General features: G+C 50.7%; 1 protein-coding gene across 1 annotated transcript; it reads right to left on the minus strand.

The window, feature by feature from the left end:
- Nucleotides 1-2,506: 2,506 nt before the first annotated feature.
- Nucleotides 2,507-26,416, minus strand: RHCG (Rh family C glycoprotein). The gene is made up of 10 exons (XM_052659922.1): nt 26,230-26,416; nt 17,656-17,842; nt 14,090-14,240; nt 10,560-10,707; nt 9,617-9,783; nt 7,935-8,072; nt 7,627-7,763; nt 7,175-7,299; nt 6,896-6,969; nt 2,507-2,575 (listed from the first exon to the last, which is right to left on the minus strand). Exons 1-10 carry the CDS (start codon nt 26,414-26,416, stop codon nt 2,507-2,509), a joined length of 1,383 nt encoding a protein of 460 aa, XP_052515882.1.
- Between the last annotated feature and the right edge of the window lie 914 nt (nt 26,417-27,330).

Here is a 27,330-nt window from a genome sequence, read left to right on the forward strand (position 1 = left end):
GGAGTGCAAGGTAGATTCTGGATGTCAGGTGGATCCCCCAGCTACACTGTGAGCCCCCAGGGGGCTGGAGCTGTGTGTTACTCTGACCCGGGTGGTGGCAGGCCTTAATAACTGATGGGAAGATCTGAATGGCTGCAAGGTTCTCCCAGTGCGGATGGAGAGCAGGGCTAGCGTGGCAGGGAGGAAGGTGGGAAGGGTTGGGGGAGGGGGAGGTGACCACAAAAGCCCTATCTCCCTACCCCCTCACCCTGCCTGAGTGCCCGGTCACATGGAGGGCACATGGCCATGGTCTCACGCAATGGGTGTTTCTGGGGGGTGGTTGGATGTGAATGAAGTAATGAGGGGTCTTGGGGAAAGAGCCCAGTCTAAAAGCTGAGCTCTGTTAGGGGGCACTCCAGGCTGAGCCGACTCCAGCACCCCAAATTCTTCTTCTTGAGCCTGGGATGGTTTTCCCTGCAGTGTTCGTGGCAGCTGGGGGCTCAGGACTGAGTCTGGATGTTTCTTGGGTCTTATGCTTCCCTGGTGGCTCAGTGGTAAAGAATCCACCTGCAATGCAGGAGATCCAGGTTTGATCCCTGGGTCAAGGTCAACTGGAGAAGGGAATGACAACTCACTCCAGTATTCTTGCCTGGAGAACCCCATGCACAGAGGCTATAGTCCATGGGGTCGCAAAGAATCGGATATGACTGAGCGACTCACACCCCCTCAAACTGGCCCTGTTGGAGAATTCACACCCATTCCACAAAGAACACCAGGCATGTTTATTCACGGAGGCCACCATCTGCACGGCACAGAGAGGTCTGGGGGATTCAGAGAGTATGGAAGACACTGGCTTACAGGGAGGCAGTGGATGGAAGAGGTCAGCAGACACCGGCTGGCAGCTATGTTGTCTCCTAGGAGGACTTGGGTCCACCCTAGCCCCCAGCCCCACTCCTGCCTATTTTTCTCAGGATGTGACCGCCAAGAGCCCCAGTGGCAGGCCTCTTGCAGCTGGAACCTGGCTTGGATGCCCACTTTGTCTACATCTCCTCCTCCATTCTCAGGCAGGCCTCCTGGGATGAAGGTGGAGGGGGAGATGGAGGCGCCCTGGACCAGGCCAGCAGGAGGGGTGCACTCGCCTTGCTCTTGTGTTTCCAGCTTGGTCAGCACTGGCTCCTTGGGGAGCACCAGGACAATCTGTGGAGCCTGCAGGGAGACAGCCAAGAGCAGCGGGCCACTGCCAAGTCCTGCCCAAAGCCCCTCGGGCACCTTTTCCTTTCCTGGACGAGATGGGCAGCATCAGAAACAGCTGGTCACAGTCTCGCTTTTCCCTTCAATTAATCCCTAGCAACCTCTCCTGCCACATCACTCAGCCTTTTGTCCCAGAACAGTTCTTTGCAAACTCTGGTCTCCAAGGAGGTCAAATAGCTATGGCAAGAGCAATGATAGTGACCTGGAAAGACCCCAGTTCCTCCACGTGTGCTGTGTTGGCTTTGAAGCACCTGAACCTCTCTGAGCCTTAATTTCCTCATCTATTAAAAAAGCCTCCCAGGTGGCACAGCAGTAAAGAATCCACCTACCAATGCAGGAGATTCAAGAGACCCAGATTCTCTCCCTGGGTTGGAAAGATCTGCTGGAGGAGGAAATGGCAACCCGCTCTAGTATTCTTGCCTGTGAAATCCCAAGGATACTGGAGCCTTGTGGACTACAGTTCAGGAGGTTGCAGAGTCAGACATGACTGAGCACGAACGCACGCAGGCATTAAAAAGAGAGAAGCTGGGATTTCCCTGGAAGTCCAGTGGTTAAGACTTCACCTCCAAATACAGGGGGTGCAAGTTCAATTCCTGGTGGGGGAGCTAAGATCCCACATGCCTTGTGGCCAAAATAAAACATAAAACAGAAGCAACATTTATTGTAATAAATTCAATAAAGACTTTTAGAAAAATGATCCACATCAAAGAAAAAAAATCTTGATAAAAGAAAAGTGGGAAATAATTGCACTTGTAGAGATCTCTAAGGTGTCAGGTGCAAAAGGTATGAAAAAGGGCTTGGTGCATCTCACAGAGGGAGTAAGGAAATGTTAGTAGATGAAAAAAAAAAAGGAAGGAGAATGAGAAGGAAAGAAAGAAGGTTCTTGCCCGAGTTGATCAACTGAATAGAGCCAGCCCTGTCATTTCCACTTTTATAAATGAGGAAATTGAGGCTCAGTCTCTGGGATGAAGAGATCCTCAAAGTCATGTAGGCAGTAAGCGGCAAAGCCATGTGTGCTCCCAGGTCATTTTCCATATATTCTTTCCAGTCCAGAATGCCTTCCACAGATTCCTGTGTCTGTCCAGTCTGTCCAGGATGGTCTGACACCAAATGCCTCTCCCACCAACCCCAGCATGAGGCTGGCAGGTAGAAGCTCAGATCCTCAGTTCTTGATGCTTGCTTTCTGCCCCTTTGCTGGTGGCATCTGATTCCCAGAGCTGGGCCCCCAAGGACAAGCCAAACCCATGCTCACCTGCTTCTCTCTTGCCCCGGGAGTTTAAGGTTCTGGGGGCTTGATGCTGGAGTCCTCAGAATGGAGGGCAGTGCTTTTCGGCTCCTTGGGTATCTGCAGAGAGAGGAGGCGGCTCTGAGGGCCCTGCCCCAGGTGGGGAGGTGTGGCCGGTGGAACTAGAACAGCTTGGGCAAGGCCAGGAACAGCGAACGGTGTGTGGTGGGCGCCACCTTGTGATCACCGTGCAGTTTGCATGCTGTGAAGCAAGGCAAACCTTCACACACGTCCTGCTCCTAGTTCAGTTAGCCACTGTCCAGGGTGCTTGGGCACTGCAAGGCCAAGCAGGACACAGTCCTTGCCCCACTAGAGCAAAGAAAAGGGGTCCAAGTGAAGTGCACAGTGACAGTATGAGTTGTACATGCACGCAAGAGGCTGATAACCCAGCCTGGGGGGATTCCAAGTGTGCCAAACACACTTCTGAAAGAGGAATAGTAATGCACCAGGTAACAGGCAGCTTGGCAAGCTCCCTGAACACCACGCTGGCCCAAGAGTGAGGCTGGGGTGGGGAGTGGGGATGTAGGGGCAGCCACAAGTGGATTGGTAGATGGGAGTATGGGTGGGAGAGATCAGCCCAGCCTTGGCCTCAAGGCTTAGATTTGATCCTAAAGATGCCCTCACCTGTGCTCCTGGGGGACATCTGCCTCACCTCTGTCCTCTGGGAAGTCACCTCATCTCCCAGGTAAACTGCCAGAGGCCAGGGGCCATGAGAATGGCCTGATGGTGGCTTCCTTCCAATGGCATGGGATTGTGTGGCTTGAAACTGACCACTGCTGATAATACAGCACAGAGAAGGTGTAAACTTAGAATAAGTTATAAAGATCAAAGTCCCATGGACAGAGGAGCCTGGCAGGCTACACGGAGTCACAAAAGAGTCGGACACACCTGAGCGACTGAAACAACAGCAACGTAAATGATCAAAACAGAACCAAGAGGGAATCCCAGGGGTCCAGGGGTTAGAACTTGGCACGTGCACTGCTGTGGGTGCCTGGGTTCAGTCCCTAATGAGAAAACTAGAATCCCACAGAAAAGGAAGAGGAAGAAAACGAAACCAAGAGTGAACAGCTATGTATGGGAATGGATACATTTTTTTTAGTTTATTTCATTAAACTTAAACTTTTTTGGGCTCCAAAATCACTGCAGATGGTGACTGCAGCCATGAAATTAAAAGACGCTTACTCCTTGGAAGAAAAGTTATGACCAACCTAGATAGTACATTCAAAAGCAGAGACATTACTTTGCTGACTAAGGTCCGTCTAGTCAAGGCTATGGTTTTTCCTGTGGTCATGTATGGATGTGAGAGTTGGACTGTGAAGAAGGCTGAGCGCCGAAGAATTGATGCTTTTGAACTGTGGTGTTGGAGAAGAGTCTTGAGAGTCCCTTGGACGGCAAGGAGATCCAACCAGTCCATTCTGAAGGAGATCAGCCCGGGGATTTCTTTGGAAGGAATGATGCTAAAGCTGAAACTCCAGTACTTTGGCCACCTCATGCCAAGAGTTGACTCATTGGAAAAGACTCTGATGCTGGGAGGGATTGGGGGCAGGAGGAGAAGGGGACGACAGAGGATGAGATGGCTGGATAGCATCACGGACTCGATGGACGTGAGTCTGAGTGAACTCCGGGAGATGGTGATGGACAGGGAGGCCTGGTGTGCTGCGATTCATGGGGTCGCAAAGAGTCGGACACGACTGAGCGACTGAACTGAACTGAACTGAAACCTGTGTGGTTTCTAATTGTGGTGTCTGAAATAATTTAAGTTCCCACTTAAAATATAGAATGAAAATAATTATGCTGCTAAAAAATAAAGTTTATTCATAATGTAATAACACAAAACAGTTCTTATGATAGAGAAAGAGAAAGAGCAGGATATGAAATCAAGTATAATATCAGCTATTTAAGAAAAGTCCATGTAGATTTAAAAAGGAGGGGCTGGAAGGAAATATACCCAAAATATTAATAGTGCTTGAATGAGGGTGATGGAATTTCTATTTATCTCTATTTCCAGATTTTCTTTAATGAGCTTCTATTCATGTTATAATTTTAAAAATAATTTAAAGAGAGAAAATTTAAAAGGCTTATTAGTTATGTATATAATATTGGTTTTTAGTGGATATTAGTTAAGACTATCCTGAAAACTTCTGGTATGATTTTAAAAATACACAGCCAGCTAATCATTAAAGATGCAAATTAAAACCACAATGAGCCATCACCTCACACCTGTCAGGATGGCTCTCATCAAAAAATCTACAGGGAGACCTGGGTTCTACCCCTGGGTTGGGAAGATCCCCTGGAGGAGGGCATGGCAACCTACTCCAGTATTGTTGCCTGGAGAATCCCCATGGACAGAGGAGCTTGGTGGGCTACAGTCCATGCGGTCGCAAAGAGTCAGACCCAACTGAGCAATTAAGCACACAAATGTTGGTGAGGGCGTGAGAAAAGCGAACCCATGTACAGTGTTGGTGGGAATGTAAATTGATGCAGCCACTATGGAAAACAGGATAGAGGTTCCTTAAAAAACTAAAAATAGAACTGCTGTATGATCCATCAATTCCACTAGTGGATATATATCCGATGAAAATGGAAATACTAATTTGAAAGGATATTTGCATGCCGATGTACACAGGAACATTATTTACAAGAGCCAAGATATGGAAACAACCTAAGCACCCAACGACAGATAAACGGAAAAGGAAGATGTGGTGTATATATAGATATGCAGTGGACAATTACTCAGCTATAAAAAAGAATGAAATTCTGCCATGTGCAACAAAATAGATGGACATAGAGGGTGCTTAGCGAAATAAACCAAAGACAAAATATGTTATCACTTCTATATAGAATCTAAAAAATATTTATTTTTTAGAATGAATGAATATAACAGAAAAGAGACAGACTCACTGATATGGAGAATAAACTAGAGGTTACCAGTAGGGAGAAGGAAGGAGGGAGGGTCAAAGTGGGGTAAGAGATTAAGAGGTACAAGCAAACAACTATGTATGAAATCAATAAGCTACAAGGATATATCGTACAGCACAGGGAAATATGGCTGTTATTTTATAGTAATTTTAAATAGAGTGTAATCTATTAAAATGTTGAATCACTATGCTGTACACCTGAAGATAATTTAATGCTGCAAATGAACCATACTTTAATCATAAAACAAACAGCCAAAAGAAGGAACATGTTGGGCAGACCCTTGTCCCAGGGGCCACAGACACAGGCTAGGTCTCTGCCCTTGTCATGAGGGGGAAGGCTGGGAGACAAGAAGCACCCTGTGTTTCATTCCCCATCTCCTAACACAGGCAAATACCTGTCATGATGATTCATGGGGAGGAACGCCACCCTGAAGTCACAGAAAGCCCAGATTATGGCACATTTTTAAAGAAGCTGAGTTCTGTGACATTCCACTACTTTCAGCTTCTAGAACAATGTTTCTCAAGTTAGATTTTGTACCAACGCTGTTCTAGAGGCTGCTCTAGAGGCTTAGGGGAGTGTCAGTACAAGATCACCTGGGAGCTAGTTCCCATGCAGAGTCCAGCTGGGCTAACGCCTGGGAAACTGAGTTTTTACCAGGTCACCAGGTGCTTCTTATGGCTACAGAAGCTGAAGACTGCATTGTGATTCTTAACCCAGGCTGTATATTAGATTCACCTGGCAAATTTTAAATACAGTGCTAATATCCAGGCCCCACACAAGACCAGTGAACGTCAAGTCTCTGGAGGCTGAGGCCTGTGAAGTTTCTAAAGACCCCCAGGTGATTCCAGCGTGCATGCGAGAGCCCAACCACTGACTGGTCTTAGGTGGTTGGTTCACAGATGAGTTTTTCATCAGAATCATGTGGACGGCTTATAGACAGAGGGCTGGGCTCTGCCCCTTGAGCTTTGAAATCAGGACGTCTGGGTGGCACTTGAGAATTTATATTTCTCACAAGTTCCCAGATGCTGCTGCTGCTGCTGTTCTAGGGAGCACTATACTTTGGGAAGTACTGCTCTAGAATGAGGGCTTCCAAGGTGGTTCAGCGGTAAAAGAACCCACCTGCCAGTGCAGGAGAGGCAGGAGACGTGGGTTTGATCCCGGGGTTGGGAAGATTTCCCTGGAGAAGGGAATGGCTACCCACCCCAGTATTCTTGCCTGGGAAATCCCATGGACAGAGGAGCTTGGCAGGCTATAGCCCATAGCATCGCAAGGAGTTGGACATGACTGAGCATGCACACATGCTCAGAATGAAGCCTTTAACCCCTCAGGGGACAGCCTCCTGGATAAAGGAGCAGAGGACACAAGCTCTGTCCCCCAGCCCTCAGCTTCCGGCTTCCCAGGCCCCAGCCCAGCTGATGGGGTCCAGGAAGAGGGGCCGTGGGGCAAGTCAGCAGAACTCACCTCCCAGTAGACTGCATCCTCAAAGCAGTTCTCATCAGGCGCTTGTCCCCAGAATGGTAATCTCAGAATGACCCCTAAAGGAAGTTGGAGGTCCCAGAGGTCAAGAATGACTTCTCTGCCTACCCAGACCTTCCCCTTAACTGGAAAAATCCTCCCGGTCTCAGAGCCATCAGTGCAGAGACAAAGGGCTCCTGGGGGCTCCAGGTGACCTCTGGCACACACTCTTGGGTCCCCCAACCACAGGGCCCCACCTTTTCTGGCATGGTCACCCCCACTCACCTACGATGATGCCGCCCACCAGGGCCATGGCCAGTGACACAAAGAGCCCAGCAGCCTGGAACCTGCCCTGCGTGTTTGGGCTCCAGTTTAACTTGGATCTTTCAATGCCAAAGGTATAGGCAAGCCTGGGGTAGAGACAGGGAGCAGGTCAGGATCCCCCAGAGAGGCCAAGTGACTACCCGCTGTCACCCCACACGCATGAGTGGACACGAAGGCTCAATAACCTCTGGGCCTCAGCCTTTCCATCTGCAAAACAGGGGAACTAAAAAGATCAGATGGTCTCTAAGATACTTAGGGAAGGACAGAGGTTGAGGAGAGAGGCCCATGAAATAGTGGTCCAGAGTGGGTGAGAAAGGGGACAGAGATAGTCTTGGACCCTAGAGGAATAGTAGGAAGGAGGAATGGAGAAGGAAAGAGGGAGCTCAGCCTCCTTACACTGCCTCCATTCTTACCCTTCCTCCCCATACAGATCAATGTTGGCGATGCTTGCCGTCACTGCGCCCGCAATACCGCCTATGATGCCAGGAATGCCGTGCAGGTTGTGAACACCACACGTGTCCTGGATGCGCAACCGGGACTCCAGGAATGGCTGGAAACAGGGGGATGAGTGTTGCTCAGGCAAGGGGCTGTGGCAGGCTGTGGGGAGTCCAGGATTCTGGAAGTCCCAAATACACAGAGACCCAGCCCCCACTCTCTCCCTAGAGACTGCCCGCTCCCCGCCCCCGCCCCCCAACCCAGTCCCTGGCCCTGGAGCTCTCACCGTCAGGTACACAAAACCCAGGGTGGAGACGATGCCGCAGATGAAGCCGATGATGAGGGAGCCGAAAGGCAGGACCATCAGCTCGGCAACGGTGCCCAGGCCCACTCCTCCGGCGAGCGTCGCGTTCTGGATGTGCACCTGGGCAGGGCAGGCAGAGCAGGCGGGAACTCAGTCCTCTCCCAGAGTAGGGTCCTGGAGGAGCTGACCTAGGGCCCAAGTTGATCTCCTGTGCGTGGGGGGCCACCTGGGAGCCAGAGATGGCTCCCGTGCCTCAGCCAGCCAGGAGACTGCAGAGGACTCCAGCCTGAGCCCAGGCTTGGGACAGCCGCCCCTGTGCTGCCTGTACAGCTGCCACACTCACCAGCGCTCGGGGCATCCTCTACGTGCACATGTGCCTGTGTCCGTGGGCTCCTTCAGCCCACCTGCACGTCCCCTTTGGAGGTGGGTGCCCAGACACGAAGGCGTGCCCAGGTTCGTGTGTCTGATGCCCTCTGTATGCACGTGTGCTGGCATCAGAATCTGCGCGCCTACAGGAGCACCGCTGACTCTCTGAGGACCTACCTGTGCCATGGACCGCGGTGCTGGCTTGCGAGGAGTATGTTTCATCTCCACAACAAGCCCAGGAGGCGAGTACAGTTACCTTTTCATGTTTGCAGGTGAGGAAATTAAGGCACGGGGGAGGTTCATGGACTTGTCGAAGACCACACGGCCAGCCAAGGGCAGAAAAGTGTCTTGATCCAGGTCTGTGTGGAGCCAGAGCCCCGGACCTTCGTCCTCTTCCATGTCCCTCCCTGCATGTGCCCACATGAGTGTGTCTGATTCTCTCCCCCCGGGGCTTGTGTCCCCATCTCTCTGTACAGTGACTGTCCAGTGCATCCTGGGGCTCAAGGCTGTGTCCTGGAATAACACACACTCCTGGCAGCATCTTGGCACATAGGTGCCTGGGTCTAAAAGCTAGTGTCAGAGTATTAAATGGTGGGACTTCACGGATGGTCCAGTGGTTAAGAATCCACTTTCCAATGCAGGGGACGCAGGTTTGATCCCTGGCTGGAGAATTAAGATCCCACATGCTTCCGAGTAACTAAGCCTGAGCACTGCATTGAAGACCCAGTGCAATCAAAAATAAATAAAAAGAATATCAGAGAGAGAGGTGGTCTTCTTTTTATAGAAAAATCTACCAACACCCATTACTCCCCCAGGAATGACAGGAACACATGTCCCAGTGGCGTGATATGAAGGGCACTGGGCAACACCACAGCCCCACAGACGTCCCAAGTGTTTTGAAGGGGTTCTGTTTTGAGCGTGTGGAGGGGGCAGGTAGGGGCAGAGCTAGGAAGGCTGGGGGCCAGAAGCTGGTTTTTTTGGGCGTTGCTCAGTCCAGAACTAATGACAGCACCCAGGTTGTGGGGAGAGGAGGATGAGAAGGAGCAGTTCATCCAGGGCAGCCGGCATGATAGAACCTTCATGAATCTGGTTCTGGGCTCTGCCTAAAGCCAGCTGTGTCATCTGGACAAATCATTTCTCTCAGGGCCTCAGTTTCTTCATCTGCAAGATGGGTGCAATAATCCTTATGCTGCCTGCTTCACTGAGTTGTTGGCAGGGCGTGGTGATCAGTGCCCACTGGGCACAGGCAGTTGTGGCCACAGCTTCCCCCAAGGTTCCCCCACCAGCACCCCACTCACCATGTCCAGCTTGCCTTTTCTATGCAGGGCGCTGGACAGCGCCACTGAGGTGAGCACACAGGCTGCTAAGGAGCAGTAGGTATTGATGACCGCTCGGTGCTGAGCATCTCCGTGATTGGATATAGCCGAGTTGAAGCTGGGCCAGTACATCCACAGGAAGAGGGTGCCTGGCCAGACCAGACAGGGCCGGTGGAACCGGGAGAAGGGGTATTAGATGGGCCTGACGGAGCTTGGACAGACATTCTGTCCTTTAGCTCCAGAGATATCAAGTGACTCACACACCCCAGCCATTTCCCTCCCCTGGAATTTTATTTGTGCTGGGGGCTCATCTTGGAAGGCCCTCCCTGGGTTACTCACTGCCTAATACTGTCTTAGTCTTCCACTCCGCCCCAGGAAATCTACCCTGACCCCACAACTTGGTGAAACGCCTCCCACCCTGCTTCCCAGGCACCTTGAGGGAGAATCTTTTTCTCCACTGTAGGGAGATAATCAAGTTGTATGGCCATCTGTTCTACCACCCTGCAAGGAGCTCCTTGAAGGCAGGGCTGGGTTTTAAGAGACCAGAGAAGGTAGCTGGTATGTGTTCTCTGGAATGAATGGACACAGGAAATAGGCACATACACCTTGCTGAGATCAAGGATGGACGCATTTCCTGGTTATCACTGTGTCTGCCCTGGGGCATTCGAGGAACACGCGGGATGAGTGACCGACTTCTTCCAGCCCCATGGGGAAAAGGGACAAGTAACTGGGATCCTTGAAATATCTATAGGCAACCTCTCCCTGCCCGTTCTCCGAAGGAAACTGGCAGCCACCCACCAGACCATGTGGGGATGAGGTATGATCACTGCAGCCTGAAATGCTCGTGGTGACCCTCACCCACCATGGTAGCACGGCAGCCCTTGGTCATCATGGGGGCCCCCTCAGTCACTACGGAAGCTCTCACCGATCATGGCAAAGAGGTCCGAGTGGTACGTAGAACTCTGCCTCTCCTTGCTGTGGTGTAGGTTAGGGCGGTAGAGAATCCAGGCCACTGTGAGCCCGAAGTAGGCTCCAAATGCATGGATAGTCATGGAGCCCCCCGAATCCTTCACCTGGTGGACGGGTACAAGAGTACTGTCAGGGTCTGACCCTCCTCTCCCTCCCTCCTCTGACACTCTCCCACCCCCACCTCCCCACACACAGACAGAGGTGCAGCTGTCTCCAAGGAGGTACAGGCTACAGAAGGAAGCCCAGGGCCCTAGCAGACCCATCAACTGGGAAGGGGAGGAAGTGGGGATCCCCTCCTCAACTATACTTCAGTGAAAATTAAAGTGGGGAACTTCCCTGGTGGTTAAGAATCTGCCTGCCAGTACAGGAGAAATGGGTTCAATTCCTGGTCCGGGAAGATCCCATATGCCACGGGGAAACTAAGCCCATGCACCACAGCTATTGTGTCTGTGCTCTAGGGCCCGTGCTGCACAAGAGAAGCCACCACAATGAGAAGCTCATACATTGCAACGAAAAGTAGCCCCCGCTCTCTGCAACTAAAGAAAAGCCTGCACAGCAGTGACAGCCCAGTACAGCCAAAATAAATTAACAACAAAAAAGAAATCATAGACCTGCTTCTTCCCTTTAGATGGGAAACCCAACCAGAGAGGTAAGCGTGTCATCCAATGTCACAGGGCTAGTTGTTGAATTGTTGACATACCTCTTTCCTGACTCCCAGCCTGGAGGATGCCTCTACTAGCTGTGTGACCTTGGGGGAGCCCCTTACCCTCTTTGAGTCTCAGTTTTCTCATCTGTAATGTAATGTAATGTAATGTAATGGGAGTAATAACTGTGCCTGGCTCAGAAAGGACTGAATGAGATAACCCACGTGAAGCATTCAGAGCAGGGCCCAGGCAAGGGCAAGTGCTCCTTAATTGTCAGCGGTGATTACTGCGTTTCAACTTGGCTGCAGGAAAGACTCAAACACTGTCATGCATTTGAGGGAATTTCGGCAGCAGATCAGAGAGGGGTTTTGAGGGTCAAAGAAGCCTTCTCTGCCTCTAAACTCACACCCAAGGTACTACTTCTCAGACAATTTCAGATCTCATCTATTGACTCCCCTGTGTACCCCCTCACCTAGCCTAGCTTCTTTCTCTCTACCCACCCCAACCAGTCTCCAAGGCTGGTTTAGTCACCTTTTTTATAAAGTGCTTATGATCCACTTTCTTCTCTTTGTCCTAGGCCAGAGCCAGTCCCATTACTTCTCACCAGGGTGACTAACACAGCCTCTTGATTCTCTGCCTCCAACCGTTCTCTTCACCACAGCCAAAGCGACACTTCCATAGCATGTATTTGACCATGCCCCTCTCCTGCCTGGAACTTTCCATAGCTCCCTATTGCCCTCATGATAAAGTTGAGACTCTTTAACACAGTCTGTGAAAGTCTTGATGATCCATGCTCCTTCCTCCCCTCCCTAGCACCCCACCCCCATTCCCTCTGCCTCAAATACCTTTGCTCATTCCTTTGCCTGATTATCTACTTGACTTCTGGCTTTAACAACTCTTCCTCCAGGAAGCCTCCCTGGCCTGCCATATGCTGGCTCAGGTCCTCCTCCCCTTCCCTCAGGGCACCTAGCCCTGGAACTCCATCCTTGTCTCACTGTCTGGTCACTGTCTATTTGCTTCCTGGCTCCCTCACTAGGTTGTGAGTTCCTTGGGATTGAAACAAAGAGTCCTGCTCACTCCTGTATCGCACTGCCTGGAGCACTGCCTGACATGTAAATCCCAAACTTATTCCCTTGACAAATACTTCTCAATAATTTATTAGGCATTGGGCCAGGTGCCAGGAATAGAGATAGTCTCTAAACAGATAAGGTTTCACCCTTATTTTCCCTTAAGGATAAATGCTCTGAAGAAAATTAGTCAAGGGCAGTGACTAGGAGGAGGTAAGGGAGAGGGCAACACTGGTAGGAGAACCTGGGCGGGCCTCTCTGAAGAGGTGAGACTGCAGCTGAGACCTCAGTAATGAAAAGGAGCAGGGAGATGAGCACTCCAGGCAAAGGGAGCAGTAAGTGCAAAGGCCCTGAGGTGGAACCAAGCTTGGGTATTTGAAAAGCAGACCGCAGGATACGGTCAAATCACAGAAAGATGGGGAGAGAGTAGATGATAAGCTTAGAGAAAAGGTTGAGGCCAGAACATGTAGGGCCTTAAAACAAGTTTAGATTTGATTTGAAGTAAAATTAAAAAAACAAACAAACAGGGTTTTAATCAGAGGAATGGTCTTATACGCATTATTAACAGGTCCCCACAGCTGCTGGTGGAGATTAGCTAGCTTGAGGTGGTGGGTCGGGCAAGGATGAGGACAGGGAGGGACTTCCCTGCTGGTCCAGCGGTTAAGACTCTGTGCTTCCACTGCAGGGGGCACAGGTTCAATCCCTGGTAAGGGAACTAAGGTCCCACATGCCACCTGGAATGGCCAAAAAAAAAAAAAAGGATGATGACAGGGAGATGAGTCAGGAAGAAGGAATATGATAGTGTGGTATCTGAAAACAATGACAAAATGAGTGACCGAATGTAGGGTGGTCTGAAAGCAAAACCCCTGGGGGTGAGACTTCCCTGACAGTCCCAAGATTCACACTAACACTGTGCTTCCACTGCAAGGGCGTGGGTTCAATCCCTAGTTGGGGAACTAAGATCCTGCATTTGGCACAGCACAGAAAAAAATAAGAATGGAAATCATGTGCTCAAAATAGTTAAACAAAAAAGACTGAATTCCAGATGATACTGAGGAACCACTGTGCAAGTCCTGATCACCCTGCTTCTGAGAAATTCTATGTTAAAAAAAAAAAAAAAAACCCATGAGGGTTTCTAGGCAGAGTCCAAATATAGAGAAGTTGGAGAATGAGAAAGGGATGGGGTTCCTGAATAATCCCTACTCCTGCAAATATGCCAAAGAGGTGTCTAAACAAGAGTCAGAGGCCTAAGATGCTCTTTACCTTGGCCAGTGAATTAGTCAACCTCAGGGGGCATCATTCCTGCCAAAGAGGTCCATGTGAATGGCACCCCCAGAGTTTTGCAGTGTGCAACGTGTGCAACTGTACATGTCTGCTTTGGCCACTCCCCTGGGAACCTTCCTTACAGAGGTGCCCCCTCAGTATACTGGGTCATTTTCTTGGCAGAGCATTCTGGGAATGTGTGTGTGCAAGATGATGTGCAGGAACATCCCATTCGTTCCCTCTGATGTGCCAGACGGAGAATGGAGGAAGAAAACCAACATGCGAGGAACCTCTACTCTGTCTGGTTGCTGGACTGATGTACCAGGTGGATGCTCAATATATGTCATTCTCCTGCTTTACAGCTGGGGAAACTGAGACTCAGAAGATTAAGTGACTGGTCAAACTTGAATTGAATCCAGCTGGCTTGTCTCCCCAGTCCTTTCTTTCTCTGTAACCTTCCTGTCCCGCCAAGTGTCCCTTCCACCACCATCCCTGTTCTGAGCTCTGCTCACCTCTAACAGGTTGAGGAGAATGTACTCATTTATTGAGAAGAGGGTCACTTGGAAGAGAGTCATGACGAGGAGCTGGACAGGGCTGACTTTGCCCAGAACTGCCCCAAAGGCCACACAGACAGAGCCCACGCAGAAGTCCGCATTGATGAGGCTGTGGGGAGACAGGACAGGGGAGGGGCTGAGGCCACAGCAAGAAGTGGCACTCAAGCTCTGGGGTTGAATCTGAACTGTGGTCACCTGTGGGTTTGGGCTTGTGGTCTAACTTTGCTGAGCCTCAGTTTCACCATCTGTGGTAATGGGCACATAGCATCTTAGAGCTACTCTAAGAATGCAAAGAAATAGCCTGTGAAGTATCCAGCACAGCAGTGGCACATACTAGATGCCACCACACCCTTTCTTTGAGGGCCTATCTCAGGTCCCACCCTCTTCCTTGCAGGTATCTTGTACTCAAGGCACCCAAATGATCTGGCTGCTGTTGTTGAATATCATCCGGTCCGTATCTGGGACCTTGTCCTACCCTTCATTTTCTACCTGCCCTTCCAAAACCTCTTCTCACCTACCACCTCTTCAGGAAGCCTTCCCCAATACCTCTAACCAGATGTGGTCTCTGCCTCCAAATCCTTATCTCTACACACACTTCTCCTGCTGGCTACCAGGGCCTTGCTTGGGTTTGAGTCATCATGACCTCCTCTTCACCTTACCTGGGAGAGAGGATCTATGTCCAGGGAAGAAGGAAGGACCTTCCTGCAGGCAGTAGGGAGCTGGGGGCTGGGTGGAGAGAGGTGACAGGAAGGCCAACAGAGAGAATGCAGGCCAAGGAGCTTGCAGGCCCTCCTTAAGTCTGGACCCTGAAAACCCAGCCAGATAGCAGAGGCATACCATGTGGTGAGAGGGGATCTGGATTCCATCCATGTGCCCGCTGTGCCTAACCCAGGTCTCCTTGGGCCCTGCCAGCAGCAAAGGTATCCTGGAGTCCAAGGCAGACTCTCAGTGTGGCCTCCAAGTCATGAGCGTTGTCAACCAGGGTCCTCATAAAGACAGCAGCGGCTACTGCTTCCTTGAGGCAGTCACAGCCACAGGAGCCCCCTCCCCCATACTCGTGTGTGTGTGTGTGTGTGTGTGTGTGAATCAGGAAGTGAGAAGTAAGAAGCCAGCCGATGGTAGGGACAGTGTGTGGAGTGGCGGCAGGGCACTGTCTCCGCAGGGTCCCTCCCCAGACAAAGGATGTCCACTGGAATGTCTCTTCACTATAAGCCTTGTTCATTGCCTCATCCCCTGGGCCTGGCTGAATACATGATGACAGGTGCTAAGTGCCAGGGACTTCAATGCTTGTTCAGTGAAGCACAGGCCCTCCTGTATCACACCTGGACCCATGGAACAGGTACCATTATTAGCCACGTCATAAAGGTGGGAAATGGAGACTTAGAGAGGCAGAGTTATTTGCCCAAATTACCATAACTCAGCCGGAAGACCACCTGGCAGCGATCACCCCCTAGGAAGGAGTGAGAGGGAGCGCACAGAAGCCCACGCCTGGGCCCTCGGCCCCTGGGAAATGGATATCCGGATGTCACATCTCAGGCAAGGCCCGAGAATGGAGGCCGAGGAGCACACAGGTCCTCCTCGAGTCTGGGGAACAACCCTGGAGGGACAGGTGGGATCTGGGACTCTTCAGCAGGGGCAGGACAGAAGCTAGGAGAAGGATCCTTAGGTGAGGTCTAGGGGGCCACATGTTCATCTCAGCCCTGGGCACCAGAAATCGGCTCCAGCTAAGTTGCTGAAAATCGTTTCCCCCAAAACCAAGTTGCCAAAACTCAAGTGACTAACTTGTTAAATAACTGGTTCAAAAAATTTAACCCACAAAAGTTTACAATAATTTCCTTTGAACATTTAAAAAAGCTCCATACTTCTGTTTTGCATTTAGCCATAGCTATTTTGCTGTGGTGGCCAATTAAATATATCACAGGCACTTTTATACTTTGGGTCTATGGCTTTGGGAATGAGAACTTCTTGTGTATCTTATACAGTATAGTGATATGCATGTATGTCATAGATTTATATACAAAAAGACCAATTTCTTGGTTCTGAAACATTTTCTACCTAGTCGACTATTTTTCCTGTTTCTCTTAATTCATGGATTCATTAATTGGCTCGAATGAATTAATATTTTGCAAATATTTGGCATATGTTTAAATTTCAGGCCCCTGGCCTGTGATATCTGATTGGTGCCTTGTATGTGACAACAGGGATTTGTACTTTAAATGTAGTTTTGGGGAGGGAGGTTCAAGAGGGAAGGGGCATTAGTATACCTATGGCTGATTTATGTGATGTGCAGTAGACACCAACACAATATTGTAAAGAAATTATTCTCCAATTAAAAATAGATGTTTAAAAGAACGTGGTTTTGTACCAATTTGCCTCTAAACCCTTTCTGTGGATTTGGTTTTCCAAGCATGTTAATGAATGCTTGTTTTTATACACCAACGGCAACTTTCTCAAGTTATGAAATGTACTTTTCTTTAGCCAAATGTCATATGTCTACAGAAATTGAAGACAATCTAACTGGACTTAAAGAAGAGCCTTCAATAAACCAAACCTTGACTAAAAAGGGAAGGGAGGGGGAAAATCTCCCAAAGGCTGTTGATTTTGTACCATGCAATGGAAACTGTGGTCAGTTTCTTAAGTTTCCCTGGCTGGAGAGTTTGATAAATGAGTCATTCAGTGAGATGACTGCTTAGCAAGCTGGTTTTTGGCAAGTTGGCAAATTTACTGTATAACCTGGTGGAGGTGTTGAGGGAAGAAGCATGCTAAGGCTCCTAGGAGGCCTCTTCAGACAGAGGGAGGGGCTGAGCTCCCTGATAGAAGGGAATGTAGTACTTGTCAGACCAAAAGATTGTCACAGACAAGTGATAAGGATGGAGGTGAGAAGAGATAAGGATCAGGGGCCCCCTCGGAGGCTGAGACAGGAGGGACTTCGGCCCTAGGACTCCGCACAGGCCTCACAGCTCTTTGCTCTGTTCCATGGGTGAGGACACAGGCAACTGGATTCCCCATTCAATATTCCCTCTACAGTGAACCTAAGGAGGCTGCTTCAGGCAGTCCCACACTCCTTCCGCTCACCTGCCACCCGCTCCCTCCCCTCCATGGGTCCTATGGCCTGAGGTCTCCCAGGGCAAATTGTGATGTTTGCCCTGAGATGTCAGAGCAGAGTCCGGACTTGGACCCTGGGGAAAGGCCTTGCATCCCTGCAGCCTGTGTCTTAGGAGGAAGGAAACCCTCCAATAGCACTTGGTTACCATGAGAACTCCCACCCTGGAGACTCACTGATCAGGAAGTGAGTGAGTGAGTGAGTGAGTGAGTGTGTGTGTGTGTTGGGGGTGGCGGGGTGTATGTTGCAGGGCTCCTGGGTACCCTGGCTGGACGACGAAGACCCAGCTCACGGTCCGAAGACTCTGGGCCACGCCCCCGGACCCCGCCTCCCGCAAGGGCCCCGCCTCCCGCACGGGCCCCGCCCCCGCCCCGCGCAGGCCCCTCCCACTGCTCCCCGCCCCGGTCCGAGCCGCGCTCACTTCTCTAGGTTCACCAGAATGTAGCGTCCGTCAAAGGACTGAAGCCAGCCCTGCATGAGCAGTGCCCACTGGATGCCGAAGGCCGCCAGCAGAAAGTTGAAGCCCACGGAGCTGTAGCCGTAGCGCTGCAGGAAGGTCATGAGGAACCCGAAGCCCACGAAGATCATCACGTGCACGTCCTGGAAGCCTGTGGGGAGAACACAGCCCAGAGTCCCGGTGGCCGAGCGAAGCTCCCCGCTGCAGCCCTGCGTCTGGGCCAGCGCGGTCCGCGGCTGAGCCTGTGTCTGTTCCGCCACTGGCCGGGCCTGGGCCACCCTCCAACCTCCATCCCGCCACCCCTACATCTGGATCCTGAGGCTCCTGCAGTAATTATGACTCTGCTGTGGGTAGAAGAGCCACTACTACCCCATCACATCATAAGATACAAACTGCCATGTATACAACAGATAAACAACGAGGTCCTACTGTATAGCAAAAGGAACTGGAGTCAATATCCTACAATGAACCCTCGTGGAGAAGAATATGAAAACAATGTATTTATATATATGTATAACTGAATCACAGCTATATACCACAGACTAACAACATTGTATATCAACTGTACTTCAACTAAAAGAAAAAAAGCCTCTGGGGCGGACTGGGCTGGGGGGATGGAGGTGAGATCCCCACTTTAGATCACTTAGACCACTGGGTTTTAAGGCCAAGGAATGCCCTGTTGGGAGGTGACAGCCCCCTTTCACTGCCCTCACCAAGGGCCTTACCTGCGCAATCCCATTCTTCTGCCGTGGAGAAGCTAGTCTCATTTGCCCTAGGAGTCCCTTGACTGGCCAAAATAATTAGGTACCATAACAAATGAAAATCATAAAAAGCAGGAACTTTAAAAAAAAAAAAGAGAGAGAGAGACCAGAGAGGGTTCTTGCTTACAACAGGACGCTGACAGCCCAACAGTTAAATGTGGAATGAGCACTGAAGTTGGAAAATCATAATTTTCACAATGAAGATTTCATCACTGGATGTTAAAATCCAGGGACAAACTTTGAGGAAGATCAAGGTATTTGCATTGTCTTAAAGGAGTCTCCCCATAGATTGCTTATGATTTGTAAAGGAGAGTGAAAAAACATCCGGTAACCATACAGTGGAGAAATTGGGCAACATCTTGATGGTGTGATCACAATTAACACCACCTGTGTGGGACACCCGGACCTTGTGCACCTTCAGGAAGATATTCTGAAAAGGACACATCACCTATGTAGTGCTCTGGCTGAGAAGGCACAGTCCCAATCTAATCACAAGGAAACACCAAACAAACAAAGGAACATGCTATTAGAAAGGGGTTGAAGCTGGACTCTTGAAAAATTTCAGTGTCTTAAAAGATAAAGAAAGGCTGCCCTTGTGAACGTCTGTTATAGGACAGACACGTGCTAGGTGCTGTACCTACACAGGAATGTTCTAGGTTAAAGAGGCTAAAGAGACAGGTCAAATAAATCCAATACTTGACCCTAGACTGGATCCTGGATTTGGCTGGGGTAGGGAGTGGGCGTGGGTGCAGGGGAATGCCGCAAAGGTTTGTATTGGGTCCACTGACAAAATTGTATAGGGACAGTATATTAAAGTAGCGTACAGTGTAAATTCATGAAGCTGATTACTGTGGTGATGGAAGAGAATGCCTCTATTCTTAGGAAACAGTGGAGTAATTAAGGCGGCCAGACCACAATATGTATAACGGACTCTCAGTTCAGAGGAAAAGGAACTGTATGTACGTATTTGCTTTTATGTGGGAAAAGAGAGAGATGCTTAATGGGAGTTAAAAAGAGTATATAGTGTTCTTTGTACTATTTTTGTTTTAGCAGCTCTTTGTAAATTTGAAATGATTTTCCCAATTAAAAAATTTTGAATAAAAGAGAACTGCAGGGCTCACCAAGCCTGGCCTGGCCCACCCGCCAGTCTCCTCCTTCTTCCTTTCCTTGGTCCTCCCTTCCCTCTGGTGCCCCAGCCGCACTGGCCTCCCTGGGCTCAGTCTCACTCTGGATCTTTGCCTGTGGTGGTCCCTCCACATAGGACGCTGTTCCCGCAGAATGGCCAGCAACTTCTCTTCTTGTTTAGTCGCTCAGTCATGCCTGACTCTTTTCTTCTGTCCATGGGATTCTCCAGGCAAGAATACCGGAGTGGGTTACCATTTCCTTCTCTATTTCTTCTTGTGGATCTCAGCAAAAAGTCACCTCATCACAGAGGCCTTCCAGACCCCTGAGTTTCAACTTGGTTCACTCCCTCATGACACCTTCTTCTTTCGTTTCTAGTTCTTACAACAATTTGTAGTTAGGTAGTTAGGTTTGTTTGTCTGGCCCACTAGACTTTAAAGCTCCAAGGAGTCAAATGGTGGTGGTGGTTTATTTGCTAAGTCATGTCCGACTCTCTGCGATCCCATGGACTGTAGCCCGCCAGGCTCCCCTGTCCATGGGATTTTCCAGGCAAGAATACTGGAGTGGGTTGCCATTTCCTTCTCCAGGGGATGTTCCCAACCCAGGGACCGAACCTGCATCTCCTGTACTGCAGGCGGATTCTTTACCGCTCACCCACCAGGGAAGCCCCAGGAGTCCAGGCCAAGCCTGTTTTGCTCACACTGGTATTCTCCACTGCCTATAGGCATTCCCCGGGGTGGATGCTCCATAAATATCCCTGAAGGGATGAATGGATAATTACTGTTGTGATCTCAGGAGTGCCCAGATATGTCAGCTGAGCAGCAGCCAAGGGCCCCGGGTGGCACTTCACCATCAGGGGAGACCACAGACCCTCTCCTGTCTGATGTCTCCTACCCACTGGGTAGATAAGCCCTGATGTCCACAGCAGCCCAGCGAGCCACAGTGCGGGCGGGCAGCGATGCTCAGGCTGTCCTTCCCCTCCAGTGTGTGAGACTGATTTTGTGTCATTATCGTGTTTCATGGTTCATCGTGCTTCTGTTGTGGAGGAAACTGAGCTAACATATGTGAAGCGCCATCCACGGTGTCATGGTGACTCTTGGGAAGAAGCTGACGGGTGACAGACTGGGGAGAGAGGGGGGAGACACCTTCAGACCACAGTTACACGAAAGCAAATGCAGGCAAGGAGGAAGAGGTTGCTGGGGAGGGAGGGAGGTGCTGGGTCTAGGGCTGATCGAGGGAGTTTGAGATGACCCATGACCCCGGGGGTGGGTGGTGTCGGCAAGCGTCAGGCGGGGTAGTGTGGGCGCAATGGAGCCTGGCCATTGGGGTTGGAGCTGGACTCTGAGGTCCAACAGACCTGCACACAGAGCTGGGAGATGGAACGATGAGCCGGAGACAGGAGCCGAGGACTGGCCGGTGGAATTGAGCAGATTAGACAGGGACGGTGCTGGCAGGGAGGTGAGGGGAACCCCTGGGAAAAGGTAGCATCGCAGACTTCCATAGCTAGAAGCTCTTTGGAGGTGGGGGAAGCAGGTGGGCAGGGGCAGGGGCTCGGGCTCAAGAGACTGGAGGAGGCCTTCCTGGGGGCTGCCTTCAGTTCTCCCTGTGGCCTGGGACGAAAGAGCAGAGAGCGCACAGCTTCTCAGGGCTTCTCCCTGCCGGTCCCCACCTCGCCAGTTCTCTGTCCTTCTCTGTGACTCCCCGGCTGTCCTGACCTCTGTCTCTAACCCTTCTGTGGATGTCTGTTTCCTGTCCCCCCACCTCAGGCGCACAGACTCCAGCTTTGCTCTCTTTCCGCACCTTCCTTATTCGCTCTCTTACTCCCTTCTGTCTCCTAAACTGGTCCTTACTGGAATACGAATGTTTTTCAGTTACTAAGTCGTGTCTGATTCTTTGCAACCCCATGGACTGCAGCACATCAGGCTTCCCTGTTCTTCACTGTCTCCAAGAGTTTGCTCACACTCATGTCCATTGAGTTGGTGATACCATCAAACCATCTCATCCTCTGTTGCCCCCTTCTCCTCCTGCCCTCAATCATTCCCAGCATCAGGGTTTTTTCCAATGACCTGACTCTTAGCATTAGGAAGCCAAAGTATTGGAACTTCAGCTTCAGCATCAGTCCTTCCAATGAAGATTCACAGTTGATTTCCTTTAGGATTGACTGCCAAATGAGTTCGATGCTACTGAAAATGCTTTTAATAATAATGATCCAGAACTTCCCTGATGGTCCAGGGGCTAAGACTCTTCGCTCTCAATGCAGAGGTACTGGATTCGACCCCTGGTCAGGGAACTAGATCCCACATGCCACAACTAGGATCTGGGGCAGCCAAATAAATAAATAAATAATATATATATATATATATATATTTTTAATGGTCTGAAGGTCCAGATTGTATGACCTTTAGCAAGAACATAACCTCTTTGACCTCAAGTTTCTTCTTCTGTAAAATGAGGAATAGTAACAGAACTCAGAGGTGTCTGATACACATTTAATGTCACCCAATCAAAGCCCTGGGTATAAACATGATTCGTCAGCAATTGCTTGCTGTTGTTCAGTCACTCAGTCGCTTGTGTCTGGCTCTTTGCGACCCTCTGGACTGCGGCACACCTGGCTTCCCTGTCCTTCACCATCTCCTGGAGCTTGCTCAAACTCATGTCCATCGAGTCGGTGATGCCATCCAACCATCTCATCCTGTTGTTCCCTTCTCCTCCTCAGCAATTGCTTAATGATATTAATTACTACTTCTCGTTTTCTCTTTCAAGACTGACCAGGTGCTTTGCATTGGGTTGGCGACTTGCTGGGGGTCAGCGGAAGTTGGTAAGACAACGCCTCTCTTCCCCTACTTTCCCCAGCCTATAGTGAGTGACTCAAGCAGCCAGGCAGAGTCCCTCCCCCATGGGAGGTCCCCGAGGGGCAAGCATGGCTCCTGGAGGCCAGTTCTGAGAGCCGCCACCAGGGGGCGCCAGTACACAGCTGTTCTGCGACCCCTTCCTGGCTCACTCTCTTGGGAAGGTCTGAAGAAGGCCAAGTTTTGAAATTTTCTGAAATCTGAGGATCAAGTTTCCCATGCTGGTGGGCAACATCAGCTCTCTCTCCAACGCTTCTTCAGCCCTGCAGCAGCCTGGGGACAGGCTCTTCCCATGCTCTACAGCCTTTCAAATCCACTGGCCAGTCCCTCAATTCCCCAAGGCTCTGTGTCCACCTCTCCCACAACTTGGAGCTGGACACAGAACCATCCCATCACTGCAAAACCTCCTGGGGAGGTGGTTGAGGGAGTGGCAATGCCACAGAGACTGGGGGAAGCAGGTTTTGTGCAGTGTGAGGGCTTGGCCTCACCCCTGCCTATGCCACTGACCAGCTGGGAAAATCTCTAAGCTCCATCTCTAGCAACATAAAATAGAAACAAATACACTCCTTGTCTGACAGAGCAAGCAAAAAGTGCTAGTGAGTGGGAAGAAGGTTTCTCTGGTGGCAGGTAAAGAATCTGCCTGCCAACATGGGAGACACGGGTTTGACCCCTGGGTTAGGAAGATCCTCTGGAGAAGGGAATGGCAACCCACTCCAGCAGTCTTGCCTAGAGAATCCCATGAACAGAAGAGCCTGGTAGGCTACAGTCCATGGGGTTGCAAAAGAGTTGGACGTGACTTAGTGACTGAACAAGTGGGGACAGCACAAAGGAATTTAAATACTGTAGTAGTTCACACTCATGTTCAGAGATATTCCTTGGCCACATCACTAAAGTGACGTGAAGTGAAAGTTGCTCAGTTGTGTCTGACTGTTTGCCACCCCATGGACTCATCCATGGAATTCTCCAGGCCAGAATACTGGAGTGGGTAGCCTTTCCCTTCTCCAGGGGATCTTCCTAACCCAGGGATCGAACCCAGATCTCCCGCATTGCAAGTGGATTCTTTACCAACTGAGCTATCAGGGAAGACACATCACTAAATGGATGCTAAGCCTGCACTTAAACACCTTCAGCAACAGCACCAGTCCCTTTTGAGGAAGCTTGATACCAGCTTACTGTCCTCTGGTTTCATGTCATGAGACATGCCCTCCTGGCTACCCATTATCTTCAATCTTCCAAGAGTTCCTGTGCATTAAATAACATTCCCACTTCATAGAAGAGCATACTGAGACTCAGTGTGATTAGAGAGGTGGCTTAATCTATTTTGGGTTTCCCTGGTGGCTCAGATGGTAAAGAAGCTGCCTGCAATGCAGGAGACCTGGATTCAATCCCTGGGTTGAGAAGATCCCCTGGAAAAGGAAATGGCAACCCACTCCAGTATTCTCGCCTGGAGAATCCCATGGGCAGAGGAGCCTGGTGGGCCACAGTCCATTGATGACAAAGAGTCAGACACAATTGAGTGACTAACACTTTCACTTTACTCCATTTCAAGTGATGGGCCCATATCTATTTAATTCCAAAGTCAACTGCCAGGTTACACTGCCCTCTGCTTGAGGAATGCACAAATCTGAGGTTTAGTTCCCAGGAGCACAGGGTGAAACTTGCCGCCTCAGTTTTATGAACCAGACCTTCAGGTGTTTGAAACTGTGGCATCCTCAGCCTTAGGTCATTTCCTTTCTCCCTCTGTTTTCCCGGGAAGCTTCGAGAGCCCAGGCTCTGATGGCTTCTCCTCAGGCCAACCTCCCCAGACACTGCCTGGAGAATCAGCCCAGGAGGAAGCTCATGTTCAGCAGCTTGGGCTTTCAGGGCACTGCCAGGACGGGTCCCCAGCTGGTTCTGTGCCTGCTATTTACCAAGGGGCCCATGCCCCGGGAGCCGTATTCAGGCACCCCTGGGCCCCAGCTTGAGCCAGCTGGAGCTAGACTTCTCTGAAAACTGAGATGCCCAAAGGACTCCTCTAATCCTCTGGGCAGGAATGAAGCCTGCACAGGTGTTGACAGCATGGAACCAAGAACCCAGAAAGTACCTAAAGGGACTGCCCTCACTCCACCCTCCTGGGAACTGCCTTGAGGCCCGGGAACCCAAGCTTGGGGCCACACCTACGTTCCAACTCCTAGTCACAGCCACCAGTAGGGAAGGAGAAGAGGGGAAGGGTGAGATGAAAGGGAGGAGAGCAGTCCAGGAGGGTGGGTTCAGGTCCCTGGAGCTCCTACGCTGGCTCACTAGGTTTCTGGATGAGTGACTTTTACAAGATATGTCCCCTCTCTGGCCTCAGTTTCCTGGTCTGTGAAATGGGAGTCATAACATTGCCAACAGTCATGTACAGATGTGAGAGTTGGACCATAAAGAAGGCTGAGTGCCAAAGAATTGATGCTTTCAAACTGTGGTGCTGGAGGAGACTCTTGAGAGTCCCTTGGATAGCAAGGAGATCAAACTAATCAATCCTAAATAAAGGAAATCAATCCTGAATATTCACTGGAAGGACTAATGCTGGAGCTGAAGCTCCAATACTTTGGTCCCCTGATGCTAAGAGCCAAGGTATTGGAAAAGACCCTGATGCTGAGAAAGATGGATGGCAGGAGGAGAAAGGGGTGACAGAGGATGAGATGGTTGGATGGCATCACCGACTCAATGGACATGAGTTTGAGCAGACTCTGGGGGATGGTGAAGGACAGGGAAGCCTGGCGTGCTGCAGCCCATGGGGTTGCAAAGAGTCAGACATGACTGAGCAACTGAACAACAACAAGTCGTGGAGGGAAGATCAGTTTGCATAGGTGACTGTCGGAGATGAACTTTAGGGTCCCTTCTGGAACTAACAGTCCATGACTATGTGAGTACCAACAGTTAGAAAGAGGCTGTCATTGGCTGTTGGCAGATGGTGTGGAAAGCTAGAAAGCACAAGGGCATGAAGAGTCCTGGGCTGGGAGTCCAGAGGTTGGGCCAACCCAAGTAACCTTGCCCTAGTTCTTCTAACTGCTGAGTCCTAGGGCCTCTGCATTTCATACTCATCTAGTAATTGCTCCATTATGAAGTGAGGACTCCATGCCCAGCACAGTGCCAGAACTTTATGTGCCATGTCTCATGCCAGCCTCACCCCTCTCCTGTAGGGTAGGTCCCATTATTATCCCCATTGGACAGATGAGGAAATTGAGTCTGTGTATTGTTGACATTTGCCTACAGGTTACCCACCTGGCTGAGGGCAGAGCCGTGATACAGGTGAGGTGTGGTGACTCTATGGACAAGTTGTGAATCACGGCACCTCGGATGCCAGAGAATTCAGGGGCGTTTCTCTCCCTCTCCAAGCCAAAACATGGTTGTGCTGTGGTCCTCCACGCCAGCAGGGCTGGTAGGCCAATGAGCCACCCCGGCAGCCCTTGACGTTGGAACTACTCTGTTAAGGTGGAGAGTTTGGGCACAGCTGGACAGGAGAGCTAAGGTCACCCACTGGCTGGGGTCTCCTGAAGACATCAAGAAGGTCTCTCTGAAGGGAGATTGGAGGTCTCTGAGGACACCTGGAGGGAGCTCTCTTCGTGAGTTTTCACGAGTTGAAAGGAATCTGGGCACGCCTGGCCATTTCTGGAGCTTAACCTCCAGACACTGGGAAGTCTCCATAGTGGGGAGCCTAAGAGGGGCGGGGCAGGAGGCTGGGGGCGGCATTTCCTCCTGCAGCTCCCGCCCGAGGCCAGGCAGGACCCTCCGCCTGAGGGGAGGAGACCCGCAAAGTGGACCTGCAAGGTGGCGGGACTTACTCGGGTAGCGATAGTAGAATTCGTTTTCCAAGTCAGTGGACAAGTTCTTGATCACCTTCTCCTCCAACCAGTGGGGATCGGCATCCATTTCGTAGCGCACGAACACGCCGAAGAGGGCTATCAGGGCCACCTCCAGGAGCAGGCAGACGATCGGCAGCCGCCAGCGGAGATTGGTGTTCCAGATCATGCTGCAGGGGGCGCCTGGCCGGGGCTGGCAGCGGGCAGTTCGGAGGCTTGAAGGCAGGACAGCCTTATAAGACCTGGGGCAGGGGCGGGGCGGGGCGGCCGAGTCGGGTGTTGCGGAACAGTTGATCTGGGTGCCGCCCGCGCGCTCGCCCAACTGGCGAGGGGACCCGCGGCCCCGGGCTCGCCCTGCAGCCAAGGGCCCCCCGCATCGGGGTGGGGGACGGGGGGGGGGGGGGGCGGTAGCAGGCGCAGGAACCGAGAGGGCAGAGGGCAGGGAGGGATTAAGGCGCCCAGCCTCTGTGGATCCCACCACAGATGCCAGGCAGCAACTGCTTTCCCCGTTTCGTTCCGGTGAACAGAGAAAGGAAAAGAAGATCCTTTGCCTCCCACCGAGATAAAAACGAAGGCGTTCCGACAGAACTCTTCACCATCGCCATCATCATCATCTGCTTTTCTTCTGCTTTGGCGTCATCCCTTTCTTTTCGTGATTACAAAATTTATACAGGTACCTGAAAAACCAGGAACGTCCAAGAAACTGTCACAGACCAGGGAAGCCTGAAAAGACAGGGACAGATCAAGGCGATGTGGTACCCAGGGACTGTACTCTGGCACAGAATGAGACTGTTAATGGGAAAACTGGCGAAATCCAAATAAAGTCTGAAGTTTAGTTACTAGTGCTGGTTTCTTAGTTGTGACAAGTGTACCCTGGTTATGCAAGCTAGGAGGGATGGGGGTGGGACAGGGGCACTTTCTGTACTACCTTTGCAACTTTTCTGTAAATTAACATTATTCCCAAAGAAAAGGGCGTTAGGAATTTACATATATATGTATGAAAGTGACAGTCACACAGTCATGTCCGACTCTTGGTGAGTCACATGGACTATACAGTCCATGGAGTTCTCCAGGCCAGAATAC

This window comes from Budorcas taxicolor, chromosome 21 (genome assembly GCF_023091745.1).
Source record: "Budorcas taxicolor isolate Tak-1 chromosome 21, Takin1.1, whole genome shotgun sequence".
Taxonomy (NCBI): Eukaryota; Metazoa; Chordata; class Mammalia; order Artiodactyla; family Bovidae; genus Budorcas; species Budorcas taxicolor.